This window comes from Phyllobates terribilis, unplaced genomic scaffold, assembly GCF_046119375.1.
Source record: "Phyllobates terribilis strain yellow unplaced genomic scaffold, ASM4611937v1 Scaffold_1__5_contigs__length_1240528914, whole genome shotgun sequence".
In the NCBI taxonomy this organism is placed as follows: domain Eukaryota; kingdom Metazoa; phylum Chordata; class Amphibia; order Anura; family Dendrobatidae; genus Phyllobates; species Phyllobates terribilis.
The window spans coordinates 157,323,206-157,344,625 of NW_027362761.1; the positions used below are offsets into that span (position 1 = coordinate 157,323,206).

Sequence of the window (21,420 nt, forward strand, 5' to 3'; positions counted from 1 at the left end):
TTGGCATTCTCTCAAGCAGCTTTATCAGGTGGTCACCTGAAATCTTTCCAACCATCAGGAGATTTTGAATTGTTGGCTGCTTTGTCTTCACTCTGTGGTCAAACTATTCCCATGTCATCTCAATTGGGTTGAGGATGGGTGATTATGGAGGCAGCATGCATAATTCCTCCTTCTTGGTCACACAGTTTGGAGGTGTGTTTTTGTATAATGGTCCTGTTGCAACACAAATGATGGTCTCACGAAGTGCAAACCGCTGTGTAAGTGTCTTGGACTTGGAATAAATTGGCAACAGTTTCATCAGTAAAGTAGCCCACACCTCCTCAATGCGTTACAGTGGATTACACATATACAATCTTCTCACATTTTCTGCATCTCAAAGACCTGGCGGTGGTACCAAAGACCTCAAACTTTGACTCTTCAGATCATAGAACAAAATTTCTAATGTCTAGTCCATTTGTTGCTTTGCCTAAACGGGCCTCTTGTGGTTTTCTGTAGTGGCAAGAAGCAAGCCTTTACAGTAATTCAACTATGCAAGTAGTCTCCTATGGACAGCTGATCGCAATATTTGTGGGTTGTTTTTCTGAGGTCCTATCGATCTGTGTTCTGATTTTGGTAACTCTGATTAACTTAAACTCTGCAGCAGATGTAATTCTTGCTCCTTTCCTGGGGGCAGTCATCATGCCAGCCAATTTCTCATAGGGATTGATGGTTTTCATTACTGAACTTGAGGATATCTATCAATTTTATGGATTGATGGACCTTCATGTCTTTTAAAGTAATGATGAGACTGGTTTTTCTATTTTACTTAAGTGGTTCTTGCCATATTCTGACCTGGAATAGTTGTGTAATAGGGCGCAACACTCTATGAAACTGTACTGTACCAACATCGCCTGTGCGAAAAAACACACCTGATGGTCATAAACCACTTTCTAAACACTGCCACAAATGAACTTTTGGAAAGGTATTCTGGTTTATTGGATATAACCATTCCAGGTGGCTACCTGATGAAGCTGCTTGAGAGAATGCCTAGGGTGTGTAAAGGTGTCACCAGAGTAAGAGGGGGACTTGGATTCCTCAAATGGTTAACACACGTGTGAAACAAGCCAGAATGTTTCCTTGCTCCCTTTTTCCATACTTGTTACTTTGTAGATTCAGACTTAAGATAGAAAAACCACAATTTGCACATTCCAGTAAAGAACAATGAAAACCATTGCATGAACAGTGGGTCTAAACTTATGATTGTTAGGTTGTGTGCCCACTATGCGTTTTAAGTGTTTCCGCAGCGGCAATTCCGCTGCACAAATGCTTAAACGCTTGGTAGAAGGTCTGCAATGTTCCCCAATGATCCGCATGTGGCTGCGGAAATTTCCGCTGCGGGTTATCATTGTGGAAAATCCGCAACACTACCAATTATTTTGCGTAATCGCCGCCATTGACTTGCATTGAATCGCTTAATATCCGCATGACTACATGTGCACATGCGGATATTAAACGATACAATGTGCGGATGGTACCCGGGTCTGGAGAAGAGGAGACTCTCCTCCAGACCCGGGTACCATTAGTACCTGTAAAATAAAAAATATATACATAATACTCCCCTTCTGATGGCCCCCGGTCTCCATAGCGATGCGTCCTGGCTCCCCAGCAGCTCGCGATGGTCTAAAAGGACCTGCCATGACGTCATTTAGTCATGTGACATCGGCGGTCACGTGATCTGTCACATGACTAAATGACGTCATGGAAGGTCCTTTTACACAATCGTGAGACGCATCGGATAAGGAGACCAGGGGCCATCGAAATGTGAGTATAATGGTGTGTTTTTTGTTTTTGTTTGTTTTTTACTATCTTGGTCACACTATATAAAAAATCCATGCCCGTTGCATGGATTTATATACGGTAGTGTGACCAAGTTGTCAAGCACTTTCCAAGTGATACTAAAATCGCTTGGAAAGCGCTTGACAACCCGAATGCGAAATCGCATGGTCAAAACGCTTCACTTCCGCTTGTCCCTGGCAGGAAAAACGCATGTAAAATCCGCATGTACAATCCACATGCGTATTTTTTTCTGCCAGGGACATTCAGAAACGCTCAGGAAAAATCCGGAGCATTTCTGCATTGTGGCACTTAGCCTTATTGTGCATATGTGCGCATTCTAAAAAAAAAAAAAAAACGATATGCGCTTAAAGCAAGAAACCTTAAAGGGGTTGTCCACTACTCAAACAACCCTTTCTCAAACACCATGCTTTCACCAAGTAAAATAACACCTATACTTACCTATGGTGCTCTACCAGCAGTGTTGGCACTGGCGGTCCCAGGGCTCGTCTGACATTGTCACTCGATCACTTGGCCTCTTCGCTGTCTTTCTTCAGATGGAGGTGAGAGCTGCAACAACTTTCTCACTTTCTCTGACTGTGTTTGATTTGTCTGAAGGAGGGGACAGTGAAGCGAGCCCCAGGGGTGCCAATCCAGATAAGGCTGGCATGTCACCAGAGGGGAAAATGGGTGTTTTACTTGGACAACCCCGTTCTCAATCACCATGTTTAAACTGAATAGTGGACAACCCCTTTTTAATGCTTAAACTGAAACCTTTTATCTATATTTTTTTTGCTATTGGAGACACTTGTTACATTAACTTTCACTGGTTAGCATGACAATGTTACACAAGATTTGCTTGTATGTTTTGCTCAGTCATTGTAACCCTACCAACTCCAAACACGATGTTCAAAACTGGTTAAGAGTCTAAATTAATGTTATGGCAATGATCACATGTTGACATTGAACTGTATGCAGGTTTTTTTTTTTCCCTTCTATATCTATTCCTGTTCATGTTATCTCTGCTTGGAGGGGAAAATAGTGGTAATGACAGCTGCTTACAGAAACTGTTATATGTAATGTATTTAGGCTATAATGTACGTGTATTGTACCAGGGCAGACGATGGTGACCTGCCTTTTTTTAAAAAAAAAGGTGCCTAATGACCATTTCAGGATGAGAAGGGTTACTGTGTAACTCTTGAACATTGCTATCCAGTTGTTTCATGGCAATGCAGTTTTATAGGGGGGCTGTCTCAAGTTTGTAAGTGAGGCCCTATCCATGGGCTTGGGGGGTGGGGACGGGGGGGGACGTCTCGCTCACTGGGACCCCCACCAATATATATAAATTATATGTATAGTTGTCCCTCTCTACTCGCCCACAAACAAGTAAAGGCTCCATGTGACTGGAGCAGTGGTCGATCATGTGCATCACCACTCCATTCAGTCTTAATGACATTGTCAGAGATAGCAGAGTGCTGTATTAGGCTAGTATTCAGCACTCCCATAAGAATGAATGAATGAATGAAGCAGTAGTGCGTACAATTGATCACCTCCAAACGCATGAGGCTGTTCAGACCCCGTCTTCTGGAACAGTGGGTATAAGGAGATGGACATATTGCTCTGTTCCCCCTTAAAGACAACAGTAGTGTGTGTGTGTGTGTGTGTGTGTGTGTATAATGTGATGTGGTGTATTGTAACATAGTAACATAGTTTGTAAAGCCGAATAAAGACTTGCGTCCATCAAGTTCGACCTGTTAGTTCTGTAATTGCTAAAGTTGATCCAGAGGAGGGCAAAAACCCCAAATGATTTAGCCAATCTTCACCTGAGGAAAAATTCCCTCCCGACTCTGAAACCAGCAGTCAGAATAAATCCCTGTATCAACCTACTATTGTAATGTTTTGCACTGTACTGTTAAAGTGGATTTCTGCCCAGCAACAGACAGTCACTAGGGTAAGACTTGGTTAAGTGTTGGGACTAGCCCAGAGAGGGAGGGGCTATATAGCAGGATCAGTGAGGACTTCCTGGTAGTGACTCAGACAGGGCCTATAGCTTGCAGCTAGAGCAGAGGTTTCGTCTGAGCGCTCAGCAAGGCCGCATACAGTGGGTGTTCTGTGGCAAGAGAAAAGAGATCGGGACAGATGGTGTGATCCTGAGTAACAGACAGTTGCAGAGACAGAGGACAGTGCCAACTCGGGTGACTGACCAGAGAGCAGAGGGTCCGGAGAAGGTATACCTAGCCGCACGGCCCCGAGTAGCTTACAACTCTTAAAAGTCTTAAAGGTAGCAGACCAAGACTGAATAGAACATGAAACAAAGTGAGTGCCCCGGGTGGGATTTCTCTAAGCGTCAGAGTGCTTGAAGCGGAGTCTGGCCATATTGGCAAACCCTCTCCTCTACGAGGAGAATCGGAGGTGTAACCACAGGAGGAGGAAATTCTTTTTACGGACTGGACTGTGGTGCTAGGCAAGGTGGTGGTGAAGGAAATGAGATCAGTGGAGGCAGGAATGTGTGAGACAGAGGAAGTAACGAGGCTGTGTGCATTGAGATGCTCTGTATAAATGAAGAAATGTGCGACAAATTGTGTACATAGTTGTCACGCAATGGCTGTTCAGTAAAGTATTGTTTGAGAACTGGAGGTCTCCTTTCATGAACTGGTTAACATCAGGTCCTGGCAAACCAGTGTCGCTGGTTATATGCGGCCTGCACGGGTGTAGTGTGTACACACACACACACACACACACACACACTACCTCCACGTAACATGTCATGGCACAAAAGATGAGTACTACGGCTACCGCGGCACGTTACATGGGGGTCCAAGCAGTCGGACCCCAGCGATCTGAAAGTTATCCTCAAACCTATAGCTAGGGGATAACTTCCAAACTTCAGATTACCCATCTAAACTGCTGCTTATAATGCCTTGTTACAAATGGCCATTTAAATGATGCCTTGGTAGCATTTTATTGGCAATGCCTATATTTTAAAGTAATGGGGTACAGTGATATGAATAACGTACGTGCATATTAGAGCTTCTTTTTTTTTTTTTTTTTTTTTTAAATTTCTATGTGAATTATCTAGTAAATTGTTATTGATCTACTCTTTTCGTTTTGAAAATGTAGGTGAAAATGACCTTCTTGAAACTCTACATAACATTGCAAGCAAAAACAAAATTTGGCGGTCTTATATTGGCATGGGGTACTATAACTGTTCAGCGCCCCAAGCCATCTTGAGAAACTTGCTGGAAAATGCAGGCTGGTACGTATGCCATTCTTTAACTTTTTAGTGTTTATACCAATAATTTTTAATAATCTATTAAATACATGTGTTCCTTCATATTGAGTCTGCTGACACCTTGTGGACAGCCGTACGGAAATATTTAATAACTCTGAAAACAAGATTCATCTGACAGCAACCTTTAATGGTTATATACTATAGTGACACTTTATAAATTACTGTTCTCGAGCATGATTTGCCCCCCCCCCCCCCCCTCCCAAATTAAAGAGCATTTTGGAATTGACAAAAACTAGAAGGGGAAATCCTCCTAAATTGGTGTTTGCCAAAAAATCACCATTACTACACTGCCCGTAGAGTGCTGCATGGTAAAATTACTAGAATTGCACCGCCAGCATTTACGGAAAACTCTTCACAAATGGCCTCTGTGAACACCCAGAGCAGAGATATCTACAACTCCATTTATTTAGGCTATTAATTTTTGTCCTTCAAGTTGATGGTCTCGTATGAATAGCTTGAAAAAGCATGCAAATCAGCATTTTTTTTCTTTATTATTTTTTTTAGATGCTAAACTGCTTTATTGCTCTTGTAGTCTTGCTGTATTGTAATTGCATTCACAATCATTTTAACATCTATAACCTCTCGGTATTACTATGAGACATAATCGTTTTTGTATACCATCCACGTTTGATCAGTGGGGGGTCTGACCCCTGCTGATTGTAAAACTAAAGGCCCCGTCACACATAGCGAGATCGCTAATGAGTCACGGTTTTGGTGACGCAATAGCGATCTTGCCAGCGATCTCGCTATGTCTGACAGGTAACAATGATCAGGCCCCTGCTGTGAGATCGCTGATCGTTACAAAGCTTCCTGGACCATTCCTGGGTCATTGCGCTCCCGCTGGGCAGTATGCATCGCTGTATTTGACACCTTACCAACGACCTCGTTAGCGATTCAGAACTGAGACACGTAGGCGTGCATAAATTCGACTTTTCTGCGCTCCTCGTCCCCGATTGGTGGTCGCTACTGCGTCCTTGTTTTTCCAGATCCCAGCAGCGTTCTCCAGCTGTGACTCCACTTTGAAGAAAACAGGCATCTTTAGCGAGGTAGGTATTGTTTGGGGGTCTCAAATGAGTTTCTATTTTTTAATGGAGACACAGTAGAGATCCCATCTGACCGGAGACGCAGTGTTAAACCAAGTCCAGCCAATTGGAACGCAGTAGCGTCCACCAATTGGAGATGAGGGGGCACGGAAAAGTAATTTTATGCACGCCTTTCTGACACCGTACAGTCCCTATCAAGGTGTGGATCGTTGAAATAGCTGCTGTGTGAAAGCGTCCCAACGACTGCCGAGATCGTTGGTTAGATCGCTGGGGCGGCCGAGATCGTTGGGAAGTTCTGCATGTTTGACATCTCCCAAGCGATCACGAAACGACTCTCCAGCGATCCCAAAACCGTGACGCAATAACGATCTCGTTATGTGTGACGGGGCCTTAATGAAGAACCCTTTGTCACACAGAGTTATGTAAATGGGAGAGAGCGGAGTAGTAGAAACTGCCACTAGTTCCTCTGTTCATTATCTGATAGATGAGCCTTTAATTTTAGAACTCCTCCTCTTTGATTTTTCATGGTTTATTCTGGTGATATTCGTTCATTATGTGGTATGTAAACCAGGCAGTGATCAGTAATCTGATATTGTGCACAACCACAACAGATGGATAGATATTGTAATAAATATATTTTATATTCTTGTTTACTGTCTCCAATATTAAGAAGGGAAAGTATAATTTTGCCTGAACTTTGGTTCTACACAATAATGGCTTTGTAAATATTTAGGACTTAAAAGTAATGCAATGTACTGCAAGTGGTTAAAAAAAAAAAAGAAAAAAAAGTAATTGGCTATACCCACCAACCACTGCTGCTTCTGATGGTTGTTACCAGACTGCAGGAATGATGACCGTACAGTGCTACAGTCTGTCAACAGAGATTGGGTTTAGGAATAGAGGGGCAGTGCTGGGTGAATATAGCGAATTGTGGGTTAGGGTATTTTTTTTTTTTTTTTTTTTTTTTTTTAAATCGGTCACCAGATCTAAAAATGCAAACCATGGGCAAATATGCCATTGGTGCAGCCACACAAAGGCCCAAGATGTGATGGAGCCTATTTCCACCTCAAAAGTAGCAAGCTACTTCTGCTATAATTCCATTTTCAACTGCAAAGGGCCCATATACTGATCTTGTACAGGGGCTCTCTTATGTCTCTGTACGCCCCTAGCACAAACTGCATAAACTATTAAATATATCTGGGACCTGATGGGGCTGTATAATATCTCCTGAAAATGAAATAAGCATTTTAGGAGCCTTTTTCTAATGGGGGTACACATCCGTTCTGCTGTAGATTTTTATTAGCGAAAGCATGTTAGTAAAGTGTTAATGTTGAGAGCAGAGGTTACTGGCAGCTACTCCAAAAAATGCCAATTGGAATTTGGTCTCCTTGGATACTGGGACAACAAATTCCGGGAACGTGAGAAGAACACTAATGACCATAGCCCTGAGGAAAGGGAAAATCTAACGCTTTGTTAGTATAACTGGTCACCCTTGCAGGACAGACAGTGTGACATATGCGCTATGTGTTCCAGTCAGTACAAGTTACATTTCACAATGTTACAAATTTGCAGTGGCGTCAGGTCATTTTGCAATTTGTACATAAATGTGCTACTGAGTGACCCAAATGGTGAAAGAACACTTGTTTGTTAATGTTTGAGTGAGAACACAATGAATATGAACTTTATGTTCATGTAACTAAGACCTCCTGTCACATCAACGATAACCTTCTAAATCCTAATGTTCTACCAAAAGATGGTTATACACTGTGCAAAAATTATTTGGTACGAGTAATTTAATATCTTGACCAACTTTTATGCATATTTTCCAACTCCAAACTGTATAAACTTGAATAGTTATTAGGTTTCAAACTATCAGGTGATGTGTAATGGGTGAGGCCTAAGGATATCAACATCCTTTATCAAGGTGTTTTTCCTCAGCCAAAAAAGATTTAACTAAGACTGAAAAGACAAATTATGGGAAGTCTTACAGGGGGATATAGCACTTTCGAAATTGTTAAGATATTGGGGTTCGATCACAGAACCATCAAAAGTTTTCTTGCAAATAGTCAACAGGGCGCCCAAAAAAAAAAAAAAAAAAATTGAATAAAGACACACCTGAAGTGCCAAAGATTTGAGAAGAATCAAGCTTGAAACAACCAGGAACCCAATATCTTCCAGTGCTGTCATATTCCAGAACTGCAACCTCACAGGAGTGCCTAGAAGTACAAGGTGTTCAAAGCTAAAACCTGACCAAGACTAGGAAGGCTGAAACCTGACCACCACTGAACAAGACACAGAAGTGAAAATGTCAAGAATGGACCAAGAAATATCTGAAGGCATATTTTTCAAAGTTGTGTTTGAGTGGCTCTTGATAGGATGATGGATCTGTGGCTGGTTCAGTAAAGGGCACAGACCTCCACTTTTGACTTAAACGTCAGCAAAGTGGAGGTGTAGTACTGCTATGGGCTGGTATTTAAGATTAACTTGTTGAAGATGGACTCCAAATCAACATCCAAACCTACTGCAAGTTTTTAGACCCTTTATTTAAAGAAGTTGTCATCTACTTTTACACTGATGCCCTATCCTACAGATAAGGCATCAATGTATGATCGGTCGGGGTCCCGCACGCAGCACCTCGGCTGATCAGCTGTTATCGGTGCCGGCGGCGGCTGCCGGAAGTGCTCACCTGCGGGACTCCGGCGTCAAGTGGTAGTGGCCACCGTGGTGTACTGCACATTTGCCTCCCATTGAATTGAATAGGCAATAGCTGCAGTAGAGGCATCAGAATGTGTGTGGATCTCCTTCCTTTTACACTACAGCAAGGGATGCTGCAGTGTAACAGCATGGTATGTGGATTCAGTGGAGGTCAATTCTAGGCCTTGACGTTAGTTGTTAGCAGGCAGTGTTGTGTCCCAGTCTAATACTCCACTTAGAGCTGTCTTAACAGGATCTTGCCTTGTATAGTTAAGGGTGCTACAAATCCGAGTGGATCACATAGACTATTCGCCACTGACAGAACCCTACACTTAGTTGTGCAGAAAAACCATTTACTAACCTGAAAGCAAAAGGAGTCCTTCAAGAAGTTCCATCTTAAGCCCAGACTTCTCTGTACTGGTGGATTGTCTGAACCTAAATTCAAGTTTCTGCCTCCAATAGTGCTGTTGTCTTGAAGGCCTTTCACCCCAACGATTATGCTGCAGAATTCAATTTTATGCAATCCCTGAGAGCTTTTGAAAGCATACAAAGTGTTCATTTAAGTAAATCTGTTCTGCTGTGGACGACGGACTCAAATCCCTATCCACATTTAAGTCCTTTTCGGTAAACTGTTGGGTGTCTCTTCCATACTGATTCACTGTCTGAAGCAGTCCTATGTAGGCCGTATGCATCGACTGCGGGAGAAGGACTTTCCAAACACGTGTACCTTCATGCGGTATTCAGCTATTTTCTTGTTGGTGTCGTCTTTGTGCCATTTTATTTTTAAAAAAAGAGCGTTCTCAGGTTATCTTGTTGCACAGTGGAACATTTGTTTGCTCTCCTCACCAGTAATAGTGACTGGATCTCTTCTGAATCTCATGAGCACTCCCACCAGGTTAGTGGGCAGATTGGGACCAATAATAAGAATTTCATTCAGAGATGCACCATGATGCTTGGCACTCAAATCGAACACCACTCTGATTTTGTTTAGGTTTTCTTGGAGGATGTACTCCAAAGGAAAGAAAATGCCAGCCCGCTTCATTCTCTTGCAAGGGTGGAGCTGGCTCTGCATGGTCATTGCAAAATATCTTGTCCATAAAGGCCACAAAATGGTTGTGTGTTTTGTTGTTTTTTTTTCCATGGATTAAACTAGCTAAAGGTATAAAGGCATGGTTAGGCAGGGAATTTAGCAATATACATATGCATTCTGCTGAGTTGGTGGGCATGGGGGGCCTGACAGGTTTCCTCTAAGTGGGTGAAACCTTTAGTGGATAGGGCACATATGGTTTCTGTCTATCTTTAGGAGCAAGGGCATTTTTCGTTTAGCGAAGGAGGGTGCCGTGAGAAACATCATTCTTCCTCACAGATTCTGTGCCCCTTAACTCTCTACGCTTGAAAGTGGTATTATACCTTTTGAATGATGAAGCTGGTGGAGTAAGTTCAGTGAAGTCAAAGCTGGGATCACTCTTTCGAGCTTGGCCATTGACTAATCTAGAGAAGAAAAAAAAGTTGGAGGATAGTACACATTATGTTCTCTTCTGTGAGCTATGGTCTGCCCATTTTTCTTGCATGTTCTATGGCAATTTGGACACCTGGATTCACACATGAGCAGTGTCAAGGTAGCTGTGTGCTGACAGACATGAGTCTAGTTTCACCAATTTCTATTTCCTTTAGAAGATCACTCACATCCTGATGTTCGTTGCTGTCTGACACTTTGTGCCTTATTTAAGATACTGCAAACCTTCCCATTCTATGGCTTTGGAGCTGCTGTAGATTTGTTCCAGTTGTTGGCATATCCAACAGATTAGGACTTATTATAAGTGAAAGGAGGACTTTATACTAACCAGACAGCAGATGGCGATAGTGTGTATAGTTATATGCTTGCTGTAATGGTGGGGAGAAAAGCTCTCAATTGTTGGTTGTTTTTACTTCCGGTGGTTTTTTTTTTTTTTTCTTTTCCTGCATGTGTTATGTCAGCAGCACACGGACTGTGTGACACTGAATTGTATCTCATGTTTAACCAGTATGAAGTAAATACTGTTTACTCAAGATATCTTGCTGATTGAAGCTCTCGTAAGTACAGCGGTGACTGTAAGAAGATGCACTCTGCGACACCAGTCTCTCCCATGTCGCTGCAAGATCTGAATCTGAATGGCCTACGTGAACTGCTCTTAATATCGTGATGCACTCAGCTACTTCTGGGCCTAACCAGTTACCAAGCAAATACAGTTGTTGCTTGCTGGTGAGGTTAGGATTTTGGATTACAGCTTGAAAGGTCGACTTCCAGGTTCTAGTTCTCTGCATGTTCATCAAGCTGAGAGATTGATTGTTAGCTCCCTGCGAATCATATGTCTGACATGTCTGATCTTATTGTTGTATTACATTCCCCAGGGCCTCCACAAGTTAAAATCGCTGCCATATGAGCCAGAGATCTATCAGGACAAAATGCAGTGGTTTAGTCTCTAGAGCAGTGTTTCCCAAACCCCATCCTCATGGCCCCTCACAGGTCATATTTTCAGGATCTCCTTAGTATTGCACAGGTGAGAGAATTCCTGATGCCTTGATGATACTTCAGTCACCTGTGTAATACTAAAGAGATCCTGAAAACATGACCTGTGGGGGCCGTGAGGATGAGGTTTGGGAAACACTGCTCTAGAGCAGGGTTCCCCAACTCCAGTCCTCAAGGCCCACCAACAGGTCATGTTTTCAGGATTTCCTTAGTATTGCACAGGTGATGGAATTATTGCCTGTGCAGGTGATGCAATTATCACCTGTGTAATACTAAGGAAATCCTGAAAACATGACCTGTTGGTGGGCCTTGAGGACTGGAGTTGGGGAACCCTGCTCTAGAGGCTCAGCTGGCTATTGCTTAAGTTGCAGGTTGATGCTGGAAGTTACCTTGTCAGTAGTAGGTGGCAACATACCTTGCCTTGCAATGGTAGGTTTCTCGCTATCCTCTCCTCTCTTGCCTGACCAGCTGCATGTAGTTAATACAGGAAGGAAGATGCAGTGGATGAACGTTTAGGTAGTTTAACGACTGTACCTTGACTAATTAGGTTGAGATGTCTAGGGAAGATGAAAGGATGAGGTAGAACATGAAGGATGGTGGTAACGGGAAAATACTCCCCATCTCTGATTCTCATCTCTGCCAAGATGGCACAGACCAGAAAGAACAGGATGTGAGAAAACAAAATACGAGGAAATTACAGCTACAGTACTTGAAAACTTATTAGAACGATGGCCAGTAGATGGCAGAAAAACCTGCATAATCGAATTGATATTGTGTATGTCCTTGTAATATCTGTAAGCATTACAGAGGATGGCTGGACAGAACAAAAAAACAAAACAAAAACCAGTAGTGTCTGGGAGGCTGAGGCTGTGGTTGGTGCTGCCCAAAAACATTGTTTATGGTCAATAGATTAAGAACCTGACATAATGCTTCCATCCATGGAGCCTAACTGTTATTGAAAAGAAGGATGGCTAGATCAGTCACTGACACATTTCTGACATATATTTAACTTTTTTTTTTTTTTTTTTTTTTTTCTTCCCCCTTTTTGGACATTGTCAAATGCCAATAAATGAATGCAATGGGAAAAATGTAAATTTTTCATTTAGTTAAATTAATTCTGCACACTATTAGTTGCTCAATAATTCTACACACATGGATATTCTAATGAAGCGAACCTCCATATATAATAATTAATAATATTTATATATTTTTTTTTTTTTTTTTTTTTTTTTTTTCTTAAACCTGAAAATGTATAAACCTTTTTTGGATCAAACGACAGCACTGTGTAGTTCAATGATAAAACAAAACAAATCATCAAATACGAATTGCCTAATTGTGAACACAGTGTAAACAAAGAATCTGACTTCATGGATTAAAAAAAAAAAAACTCCCACACCCCCTTTTTTTGCTTTTCTTTTTAGGGTAACACAGTATACACCATATCAACCAGAAGTGTCCCAGGGCAGGCTTGAGAGCTTGCTGAATTATCAAACCATGGTATGTGATATCGCTGGGATGGATGTGGCGAATGCGTCATTACTGGATGAAGGAACGGCAGCAGCTGAAGCAATGCAATTATGTCACAGGTCAGAAGCCTCATTATGTATTTTGCTCTTATCCACTTCATTGGTATGGGCATTTTTTAGCACCAGTTATTGGCAAAATCATTATGGAGAACTTTTGTTTACACCCTTTATTTAGGCATAACAAGAGGAGGAAATTCTATGTTGATAGCCGTTGCCATCCTCAAACCATAGCTGTGGTGCAGACAAGAGCAAAGTAAGTTGTATGTTGTTTTTTTTTTTTTTTTTCTTTTGCAGTTTTGTGCATGACATTTTAAGGGGTTATCTTTCAGTACATTATGTCCCCAGCTGCAGATTATTACAAAGAAACAAACCGCGTTATACTCTGCTTCCATCGCGAGTCTGTTGATGCTCCTGGTATCTGGCATTGGCTACGGTGCTAGCATCAGGACGTATTGCGGCAGCCTTTCGGTGAGCTCACTGGCTCTGCCAGTGCAGGCAGGACCTCAGAGCCTGCAGCCGGGCGCACTCATTTGCTGAAGGAAAAACGCCTTTTTATTCTGTTGGTCAATATATCAATTACATCCTGTGCCATCCATCACGCTTTATCGGATTCTCAATCATTTAACCTTCATGGCATAATTGCTGTATTTGGCACTAATAAAAAACCTAATAAGCCCTTTAAACTCTCTCAAATAAATTAAAATATATGGGTCCCAAAACGTGTGTGTGTGTGTGGGGTCCGTGTCTAAAATGGTTTTGTTTTTTTATGGACCAGTAAAACACAAGTTCAGACTGGTTTCTTTTTGTATATTAGAAAAAAATGTATGTACCACTGAAAACCTCTTGTTAACCAAAAATTACGCCCTCCACACAACTTCATTGTTTTAATGGGGTGGAGGGGGGGAATGTACAAATGCAGTAAAACCTAAATAAAACTATTTACATTTTATGTCTCCATAAATCATCCTGACCCAGAGAATAAAGGTAACTTGTGCAGCACATTAATACTGGAAAATTTGAAGCCTCTAAAAAACGGAATCTCTGAATTGACAGGGTGTTTCACCACCGCACCTTTACTTACACCCGTAATTACTTTTACCAGCTAGTTATATTGCTCCATAACACTTTCATTTCTGTTGTAGCTATATTGGTGTCACAACAGAGCTAATGTTGCCACATGAGATGGACTTCAGTGGTAAAGATATCAGTGGTGTTCTGTTTCAATATCCAGACACTGATGGAAAGATAGAAGACTTCACCCAGCTTGTTGACCGAGCTCACCAAAATGGGGTAAGAACAAATGTAAAGTTACATTTTAATTAAAGAGATTGTCCATTACTTTTACATTAATGTCCTATCCTTTGGATAGGGCATCGGTGTCTGATCGGTTGGGGTCCGTCACCCCTGCCGATCAGCTTTGATCTGTGTCAGTGGCTGCCGGCAAGAAAGTACTTGTTTGCCGAGCTGCTCCATCTACTTGTAGTGGCCGCCGCAGGGCACTACACATCTGCCTCTTATTGATTTGAATAGGAAGCGGATATACAGTATCAAGCCCCACCACTACAAGTAGACGGAGCAGATCAGCAAGTGAGTACGTCCTGCCACCACCAATAACAGCTGATCCGTGGGGGTGCAGGGTAGCTGATCCCAGCCGATCAGATATTGAGGACCTATCCTAAGGAGAAGTCATCATTGTAAAAGTAGTAGACAAACAGATTGTGTGGCAAAAGCTAGATAAAAGGGGCTGTCATTTTAGAGACTTTTTCCCAGGGGCACAACTATTGCGGTTGTAGAGGGTGCAACCACGACCAGACCTGTACTGGAGGGTGACCCGCTGACACAAATTTCACCTGGATGTGTGTCCTTTGGTCTCTCATTCAGGTGAAATGTAATGCAGTGCAGAGACTCTCTGGCTCCCTGCGCTGCAATACAAGCCGCTGGCCAGTCTGAAGAAGGCAGCTGACGTCAACTTGCAGTGCATGGCAGTGACTTCATGCGCAGCCTGTGCCAGAACGCCAAAGTCCGCTGCCTGCTCCTGTGCCAACTACAGAAGAGAATGTGGGGGAAGGTGAAAATATATATATTATATTATATTATATTATATTATAAAAAAATTTCAAATGTGCTGGAGAAGAATGGAAAGGGTCCAGAATGGGGGACATTACACCATGAAGGAGCCCAAAATGGGGGACATTTTTTACAGGATGGGGGACATTACATGTGGGGTGGTGAACACGTATGTCTTTATAGGATCTAGAAGGGCAGATACAGCTGACCAACATGCAAGAGGGGCACAAGTGAGTATCCAATAGCAGCTGTCTAGCCAAACGACTGCTATGGGATTGATCACTGTGAGCCTAACATAGCGCTCTGTTTCTACATTTTGGGTTTCCTAGTCACCTGACTATCTCATCTGTACTGTGAGGTCAATTTTGTCCTAGGTTGTTTACATGTGGGTCTGCAGTGAGTGAAAGGGTTGAAAATACAGCTTGGTTGCCAAAATTTCACCTGAGCCAGATCTTCATCTTGAAGCCGACTCCTCCTTTTTAGAAAGAAGATGTTCCTGGAGACTAGTGGGATATCATCCCTTGCTTGTCTATTCCTTTCTACAACCTATTGCTCGGATGTAGAATTTTAGGTGGATGTTTAGTCTGTGTCAAAAACGTAATAACAATTGAATAAGAATAGATGGAGGACAATTCATGCATTTGATCCTGAGAGCAACTGTGTTTTTAAATCCAGTATTAAGGTATATATTACTCATTCATGGTTGAGATGATCGGTTGATATTATATTCACAATCTGCAAGAGTCGAAGACCCGCTGTTTACTATTGGGCTACACTCCCACAATGAGTTTTTGGGGTGTGTATGATTTTTTTTTTTTTCCCACTGCGTATTTTTGAGAGGTTACTTGCGTTTTTTTCTAATTTACTTTAATGGGAGCAGAAAATCTGTAACACTTAAAAACTCATTGTAGGAAAGTAACGTTATAGTTTGGGATCATGATTGCTTTATTTAATTTTTCCTCTAAATGCCATTCTGTGTTGGCATTATGTATTTTGCACATAACTAATATCACTACTAATGTGTTTAATTACTGTCTTTTGGCATAACAGCTCATACAATATGCGGAAAAATGCATGACTAGGTGTAGGCGAGTAATGGGCAACATGCAGAATCAACAGCCGTGACATGCACTCTTCTAATTGGGTGTAATTGGCTCCTTTAATGAAAGGGGGATGTTCTAATAAATAGCAGTGCAGAGTTCAATTAGCAAGATCATTCATTCTGTGAAGTAACAGGTGTCAATTATGGCCCTTATTTAAAGGAGGAGTACAGCAAATGTACCTTCTGGTTTTGGCCCTAGCTCAGTGAATAAAATGGGTGGTTCCAGACATTGTACTGAAGGAGAAGGAACTTTGATCAAGAAGCTCATTGGAGAGGGGAAAACGTGCAGAAAATAAATGGCTTCTTAGCTAAAAATTTCCAGTGCTTTAAAATGGCAAACAAAACCCAAAACACATGGTAGGAAAAAATACTGCCATCCACATAGATCGTAGAATCACTAGAATGGCAAAAAAAAAAAAAAAAAAAAAAAAAAAAAAAAAGCATCCAATGATCAGCTCCAGTGAGATCAAAGAAGATCTTCAGTTACCTGTGAGTCCTGCAACCATCAGAAGACTCCTACGTGAAGCCAAACTATTTGCAAGAAACCCTTTTATGTCTTTTTTTCAGCAATGGTAAATTAGGTGTTGAAAAGGTTAGTTTGCCAAAGAAGACATTGATTGGCCTAAATAGAAGTGGCGCAACATTCTATGGACAAATGAGAGCAGGATTGTTCTGAGTCTAAAGGCAGCAGACTGAGATGACCCATTAACACTGAATTCAAGCCACAGTACTCTGTGAAGACTGTAAAACATGGCTGCACAAGCCTAATGGTTTCATGTTTGTCATACTATGGAGTTGGGCCCATTTATTGCATACCAGGCACCATGGAAAAATTTGAATATATCAATACCAGAAGAGGTCATGTTGCCTACGCTGAAGAAATGCCTTTGAAATGGTGTGTTTGAGGTCTTTGTCCTACTGAAACACCCAAGTGGGCAACATTCTGGTTCCAGATCAAAAAGATTGATGTTATGAAGTGGTCAGGCCAATACCCAGACCTCAATCTGATTTGAAAATTTGTGGAGTGACCTCAAAAATGCTGTTTTTGATACAAAAGAACTGTGGAATGTAGTTCGATCAGCTTGGGCTGGAAGGTCTGTTCACAGGTGTAAGATGTTAGTTGACTCCATGCCACACAGATGTGAAGCCCTTATCAGAAATAAAGGTGTTAGAACTAAATATTAGTTCAGTGATTAACAGAAAAGCTAAGTCTGTAAACAAATTTGTAAATATTCAAGCTTGTAAATGAAAATGCAGATCCTCCTATTTTCTTGAGCAGCCTATTCCTTTTACATCATTTTCAGTTTAAAAATTGATACTTTGTTAATGTGTTCATTTGGAATTGAATGTGCAGTGCTCCCAACATCTTTGAATATATAGAAATAAATGCTATTATGAGGATTGAACTTTTTTTCTCAGTAGTTTTAAACGCCCTATCTTGCACAAAACTGTATGTCTTTATCTAACAGTCGGTTTTTCTTCATGTTAGACCTTGGCTTGCTGTGCCACTGACCTCTTGGCACTGTGCATCTTGAGGCCACCTGGTGAGTTTGGCGTAGACATAGCTCTTGGCAGCTCTCAGAGATTCGGTGTACCCCTAGGTTATGGTGGACCACATGCCGCCTTCTTTGCAGTGAAGGACAACCTAGTTCGGATGATGCCTGGCAGAATGGTTGGAGTGACTAGGTATGTAGTGTCAACAAAATCTAACTTGGCAGAGAGCCTTAATGCCAGTGATGATTCATTAAAACCACCTGTAAACCTACTGCCACTAAAATGTTTGTTTTTTGTGGTCTCAAATTTGAACTTGTTCCTATATTTGCTTCCCTGCATGTCAAACTTTGTCACGTTCTGTTCACATGACCGTCACTGACTGCAATGGTTTTATGTCTTTTGTTGCCGGTTCAGCCATACGTTTTCTGCTATAAAACATGCAAAGTTATTCTGGTTTTTTTTTTTTTTTTTTTTTTGATTTGTGTAAATTGTTTTTAGAGATGCTGCTGGAAAGGAAGTTTATCGTCTGGCTTTACAAACTAGAGAACAGCACATCAGAAGGGATAAAGCTACAAGCAACATATGTACTGCACAGGTAAATTTCCCTAGAACATATGCTGTACACTTGGTCGAATCACTGGGGGACTAAAACCTCTACTAAAAAAATAACTGCTGCAATAGAGGTAATGTATCTCCTATATTTATAATGCTTAAACGCTTAGCAATGGATTTAATTTTTTTTTTCAGCACAAATGGCTAGGCACTTGTTTTCCATGGCTTTTATGAAGCTGAGGGCTGCTTGCATGTTTTTAAAATGCTGCACAAAAGTGTACCTCCACCAGAAGCATTTATCCTCTCCACACTGGACAGGCTATAAATGCTAGATCGATGGGTGACTGCTAAAACCTCCAGGTTGCCAGACTGTTGCTCGACTGTTTAAATAATTCATAGATTTTTAATTTGAACAAGAGGTCAAATTCTTGATCCCTGCTCCATTATAAAATGACCACAGCCTTGCTGCTGAGGTCCAAGTGGTTGGACTCCCAACCAAATGAACCTTCATCTACACTGCTCAAATTCAATAAAGGGAACACTTAAACAGAATATAACTCCAAGTAAATCAAACTTCTGTGAAATCAAACTGTCCACTTAGGAAGCAACACTGATTGACAGTCAATTTCACATGCTGTTGTGCAAATGGACTAGACAATAGATGGAAATTATTGGCAATTATCAAGACACTCGCAATAAAGGAGTGGTTCTGCAGGTGGGGACCACAGACCACATCTCAGTACCAATGCTTTCTGGCTGATGTTTTGGTCACTTTTGAATGTTGGTTGTGCTTTCTCACTCATGGTAGCATGAGATGGACTCTACAACCCACAGAAGTTGCTCAGGTAGTGCAGCTCATCCAGCATGGTACATCAGTGCGAGCTGTGGCAAGAAGCTTTGCTGTGTCTTTCAGCGTAGTGTCCAGAGGCTGGAGGCGCTACCAGGAGACAGGCCAGTACACCAGAAGATGTGGAGGGGGCCGTAGGAGGGCAACAACCCAGCATCAGGACCGCTACCTCCGCCTTTGTGCAAGGAGGAACAGGAGGAGCACTGCCAGAGCCCTGCAAAATGACCTCCAGCAGGCCACAAATGTGCATGTGTCTGCACAAACTGTTAGAAACCGACTCCATGAGGGTATGAGGGCCCGATGTCCACAGATGGGGGTTTTGCTCACAGCCCAACACTGTGCAGGGCGCTTGGCATTTGCCACAGAACACCAGGATTGGCAAAGTCGCCACTGAGCTCATGTGACAGGCATGACAGATTCTGGAGACGCCGTGGAGAGCGATCTGCTGCCTGCAACATCCTTCAGCTTGACCGGTTTGGCAGTGGGTCAGTAATGGTGTGGGGTGGCATTTCTTTGGAGGGCCGCAGAGCCCTCCATGTGCACGCCAGAGGTAGCCTGACTGCCATTAGGTACCGAGATGAGATCCTCAGACCCCTTGTGAGGCCATATGCTGGTGACTGACCGCCTGTTCCCCCAGACCTGAATCTGATTGAGCACATCTGGGACATCATGTCTCGCTCCATCCACCAACGTCACATTGCACCACAGACTGTCCAGAGGTTGGCGGATGCTTTAATCCAGGTCTGGGAGGAGATCCCATAGGAGACCATCCGCAACCTCATCAGGAGCGTACCCAGGCATTGTAGGGAGGTCATACAGGCACGTGGAGACCACACACAATACTGAGCCTCATTTTGACTAGTTTTAAGGACATTACATCAAAGTTGGATCAGCCTGTAGTGTGTTTTTCCACTTTAATTTTGAGGGTGACTCCAAATCCAGGCCTCCATTGGTTAATAAACTTGATTTCCATTGATTTTTGTGTGATTTTTGTTGTCAGCACATTCAACTTTGTATAGAACAAAGTATTCAATGAGAATAATTCATTCATTCAGATCTAGGATGTGTTATTTGAGTGTTCCCTTTATTTTTTTGAGCAGTGTATGTTGTTAATGGCAGCAAATGCTTCTTCTAGAATACCCTTTAAGCGCATCTCCAATGGTTGTCATTTTGTATTTTGCTATATGCTTCCTTTCATTTTAATGTTAACTTCTTTTAGGCTTTGCTGGCAAATATGGCTGCAATGTTCTGTGTTTACCATGGTCCAAATGGCCTCAAGCATATTGCACGTAGAGTTCACAATGCTACACTAATACTTGCAGAAGGTAACTTTAAAGTGTGTTTGTGTGTGTTTTTTAATTTTGGCATGTAAAATATTAATTTAATATTCTTTTATCAGCACTAATCTAAATCCTATGTAGCAGATTACAGTCTGTTACACAACTGAAATACACCTACTCAGGTTCTGACAGAGGGTCCCTGTGCAAGTTTAATACATTGAGCCTCCTCTTATTTATTATAGCACCATTAATTCCATGGCACTTTACATGTGAAAAAGGGGTATACATGGCAAACAACAAGTACAAAAATGGTACAGGAGAAAGGACCCTGCTCATGAGGGCTCACAATCTACAAGGGATGGGTGAGGGTAGAGCTGATCGTTCAGCAGTGTGGTGGAGCGGTGGTTACTGCAGGTTGTAGGCTTGTCAGAAGAGGTGGGTCTTCAGGTTTCTTTTGAAGATTTTCACAGTAGGCAAGAGTCTGATATGTTGGGGTAGAGTGTTCCAGAGTAGGGGGATGCACGGAACAAATCTTGTATGCGATTGTGGGAAGAGGGGAGTAGAGCAAGAGATCTTGTGAGGATCCAAGGCTGCGTGCAGGTAAGTACCGGGAGACTAGGTCACAGATGTATGGCGGAGACAGGTTGTGGATGGCTTTGAATGCCATGGTTAGGGTTTTGAACTGGAGTCCCTGGGCAATGGGGCAGTGAAGGGATTGACAGGAGAGGCTGGGGAATAGCGGGGTGACTAGTGGGTTAGTCGGGCAGCATAGTTTAGAATAGATTGGAGGGGTGTGAGTGTTAGAAGGGAGGCCACAGAGCAGAAGGTTGCAGTAGTCGAGGCCCGTAGTTCAGAATAAAACACCTGATTATCTCTTCTAATCCACCAGTAATTGTAAGTTATGACTTATTAGCTCATGTCCTTGTGTGCAATCTTGTTGTTAGAAGGAAACTGCTTTTAGGATGACCGTGGAACCCTAAGCTTCTTGGCCCCTGTGCAACTGCAGACTGCACCAATAATAGGTCTGTACCTGCACCTAGTGCTTGTGCCCATAACTGTCCTGGTCCTGACCACACAAACCACATGACTAGAGACAAACCTGAAGATATTTTTAGATTTTTTTTTTTATTGTACAGGGTTTATATGCTTCTCAAATAGACAAAAATATATTTATTTTTTTATATTTAACAATCTTTGTAATT

At 42.1% G+C, this 21,420-nt stretch overlaps 1 protein-coding gene across 1 annotated transcript in view; it reads left to right on the top strand.

Moving 5' to 3' along the window:
• Positions 1 to 21,420, top strand: part of GLDC (glycine decarboxylase) — a 48,189-nt gene that overhangs the window by 13,884 nt on the left and 12,885 nt on the right. Inside the window, exons 3-9 of the mRNA XM_073668857.1 lie at positions 4,933 to 5,068; positions 12,772 to 12,936; positions 13,052 to 13,129; positions 14,019 to 14,166; positions 17,535 to 17,731; positions 18,038 to 18,134; positions 20,158 to 20,263. Of these exons, the coding sequence (XP_073524958.1) occupies positions 4,933 to 5,068; positions 12,772 to 12,936; positions 13,052 to 13,129; positions 14,019 to 14,166; positions 17,535 to 17,731; positions 18,038 to 18,134; positions 20,158 to 20,263 (927 nt within the window). The remainder of the gene's footprint in view (positions 1 to 4,932; positions 5,069 to 12,771; positions 12,937 to 13,051; positions 13,130 to 14,018; positions 14,167 to 17,534; positions 17,732 to 18,037; positions 18,135 to 20,157; positions 20,264 to 21,420) is intronic.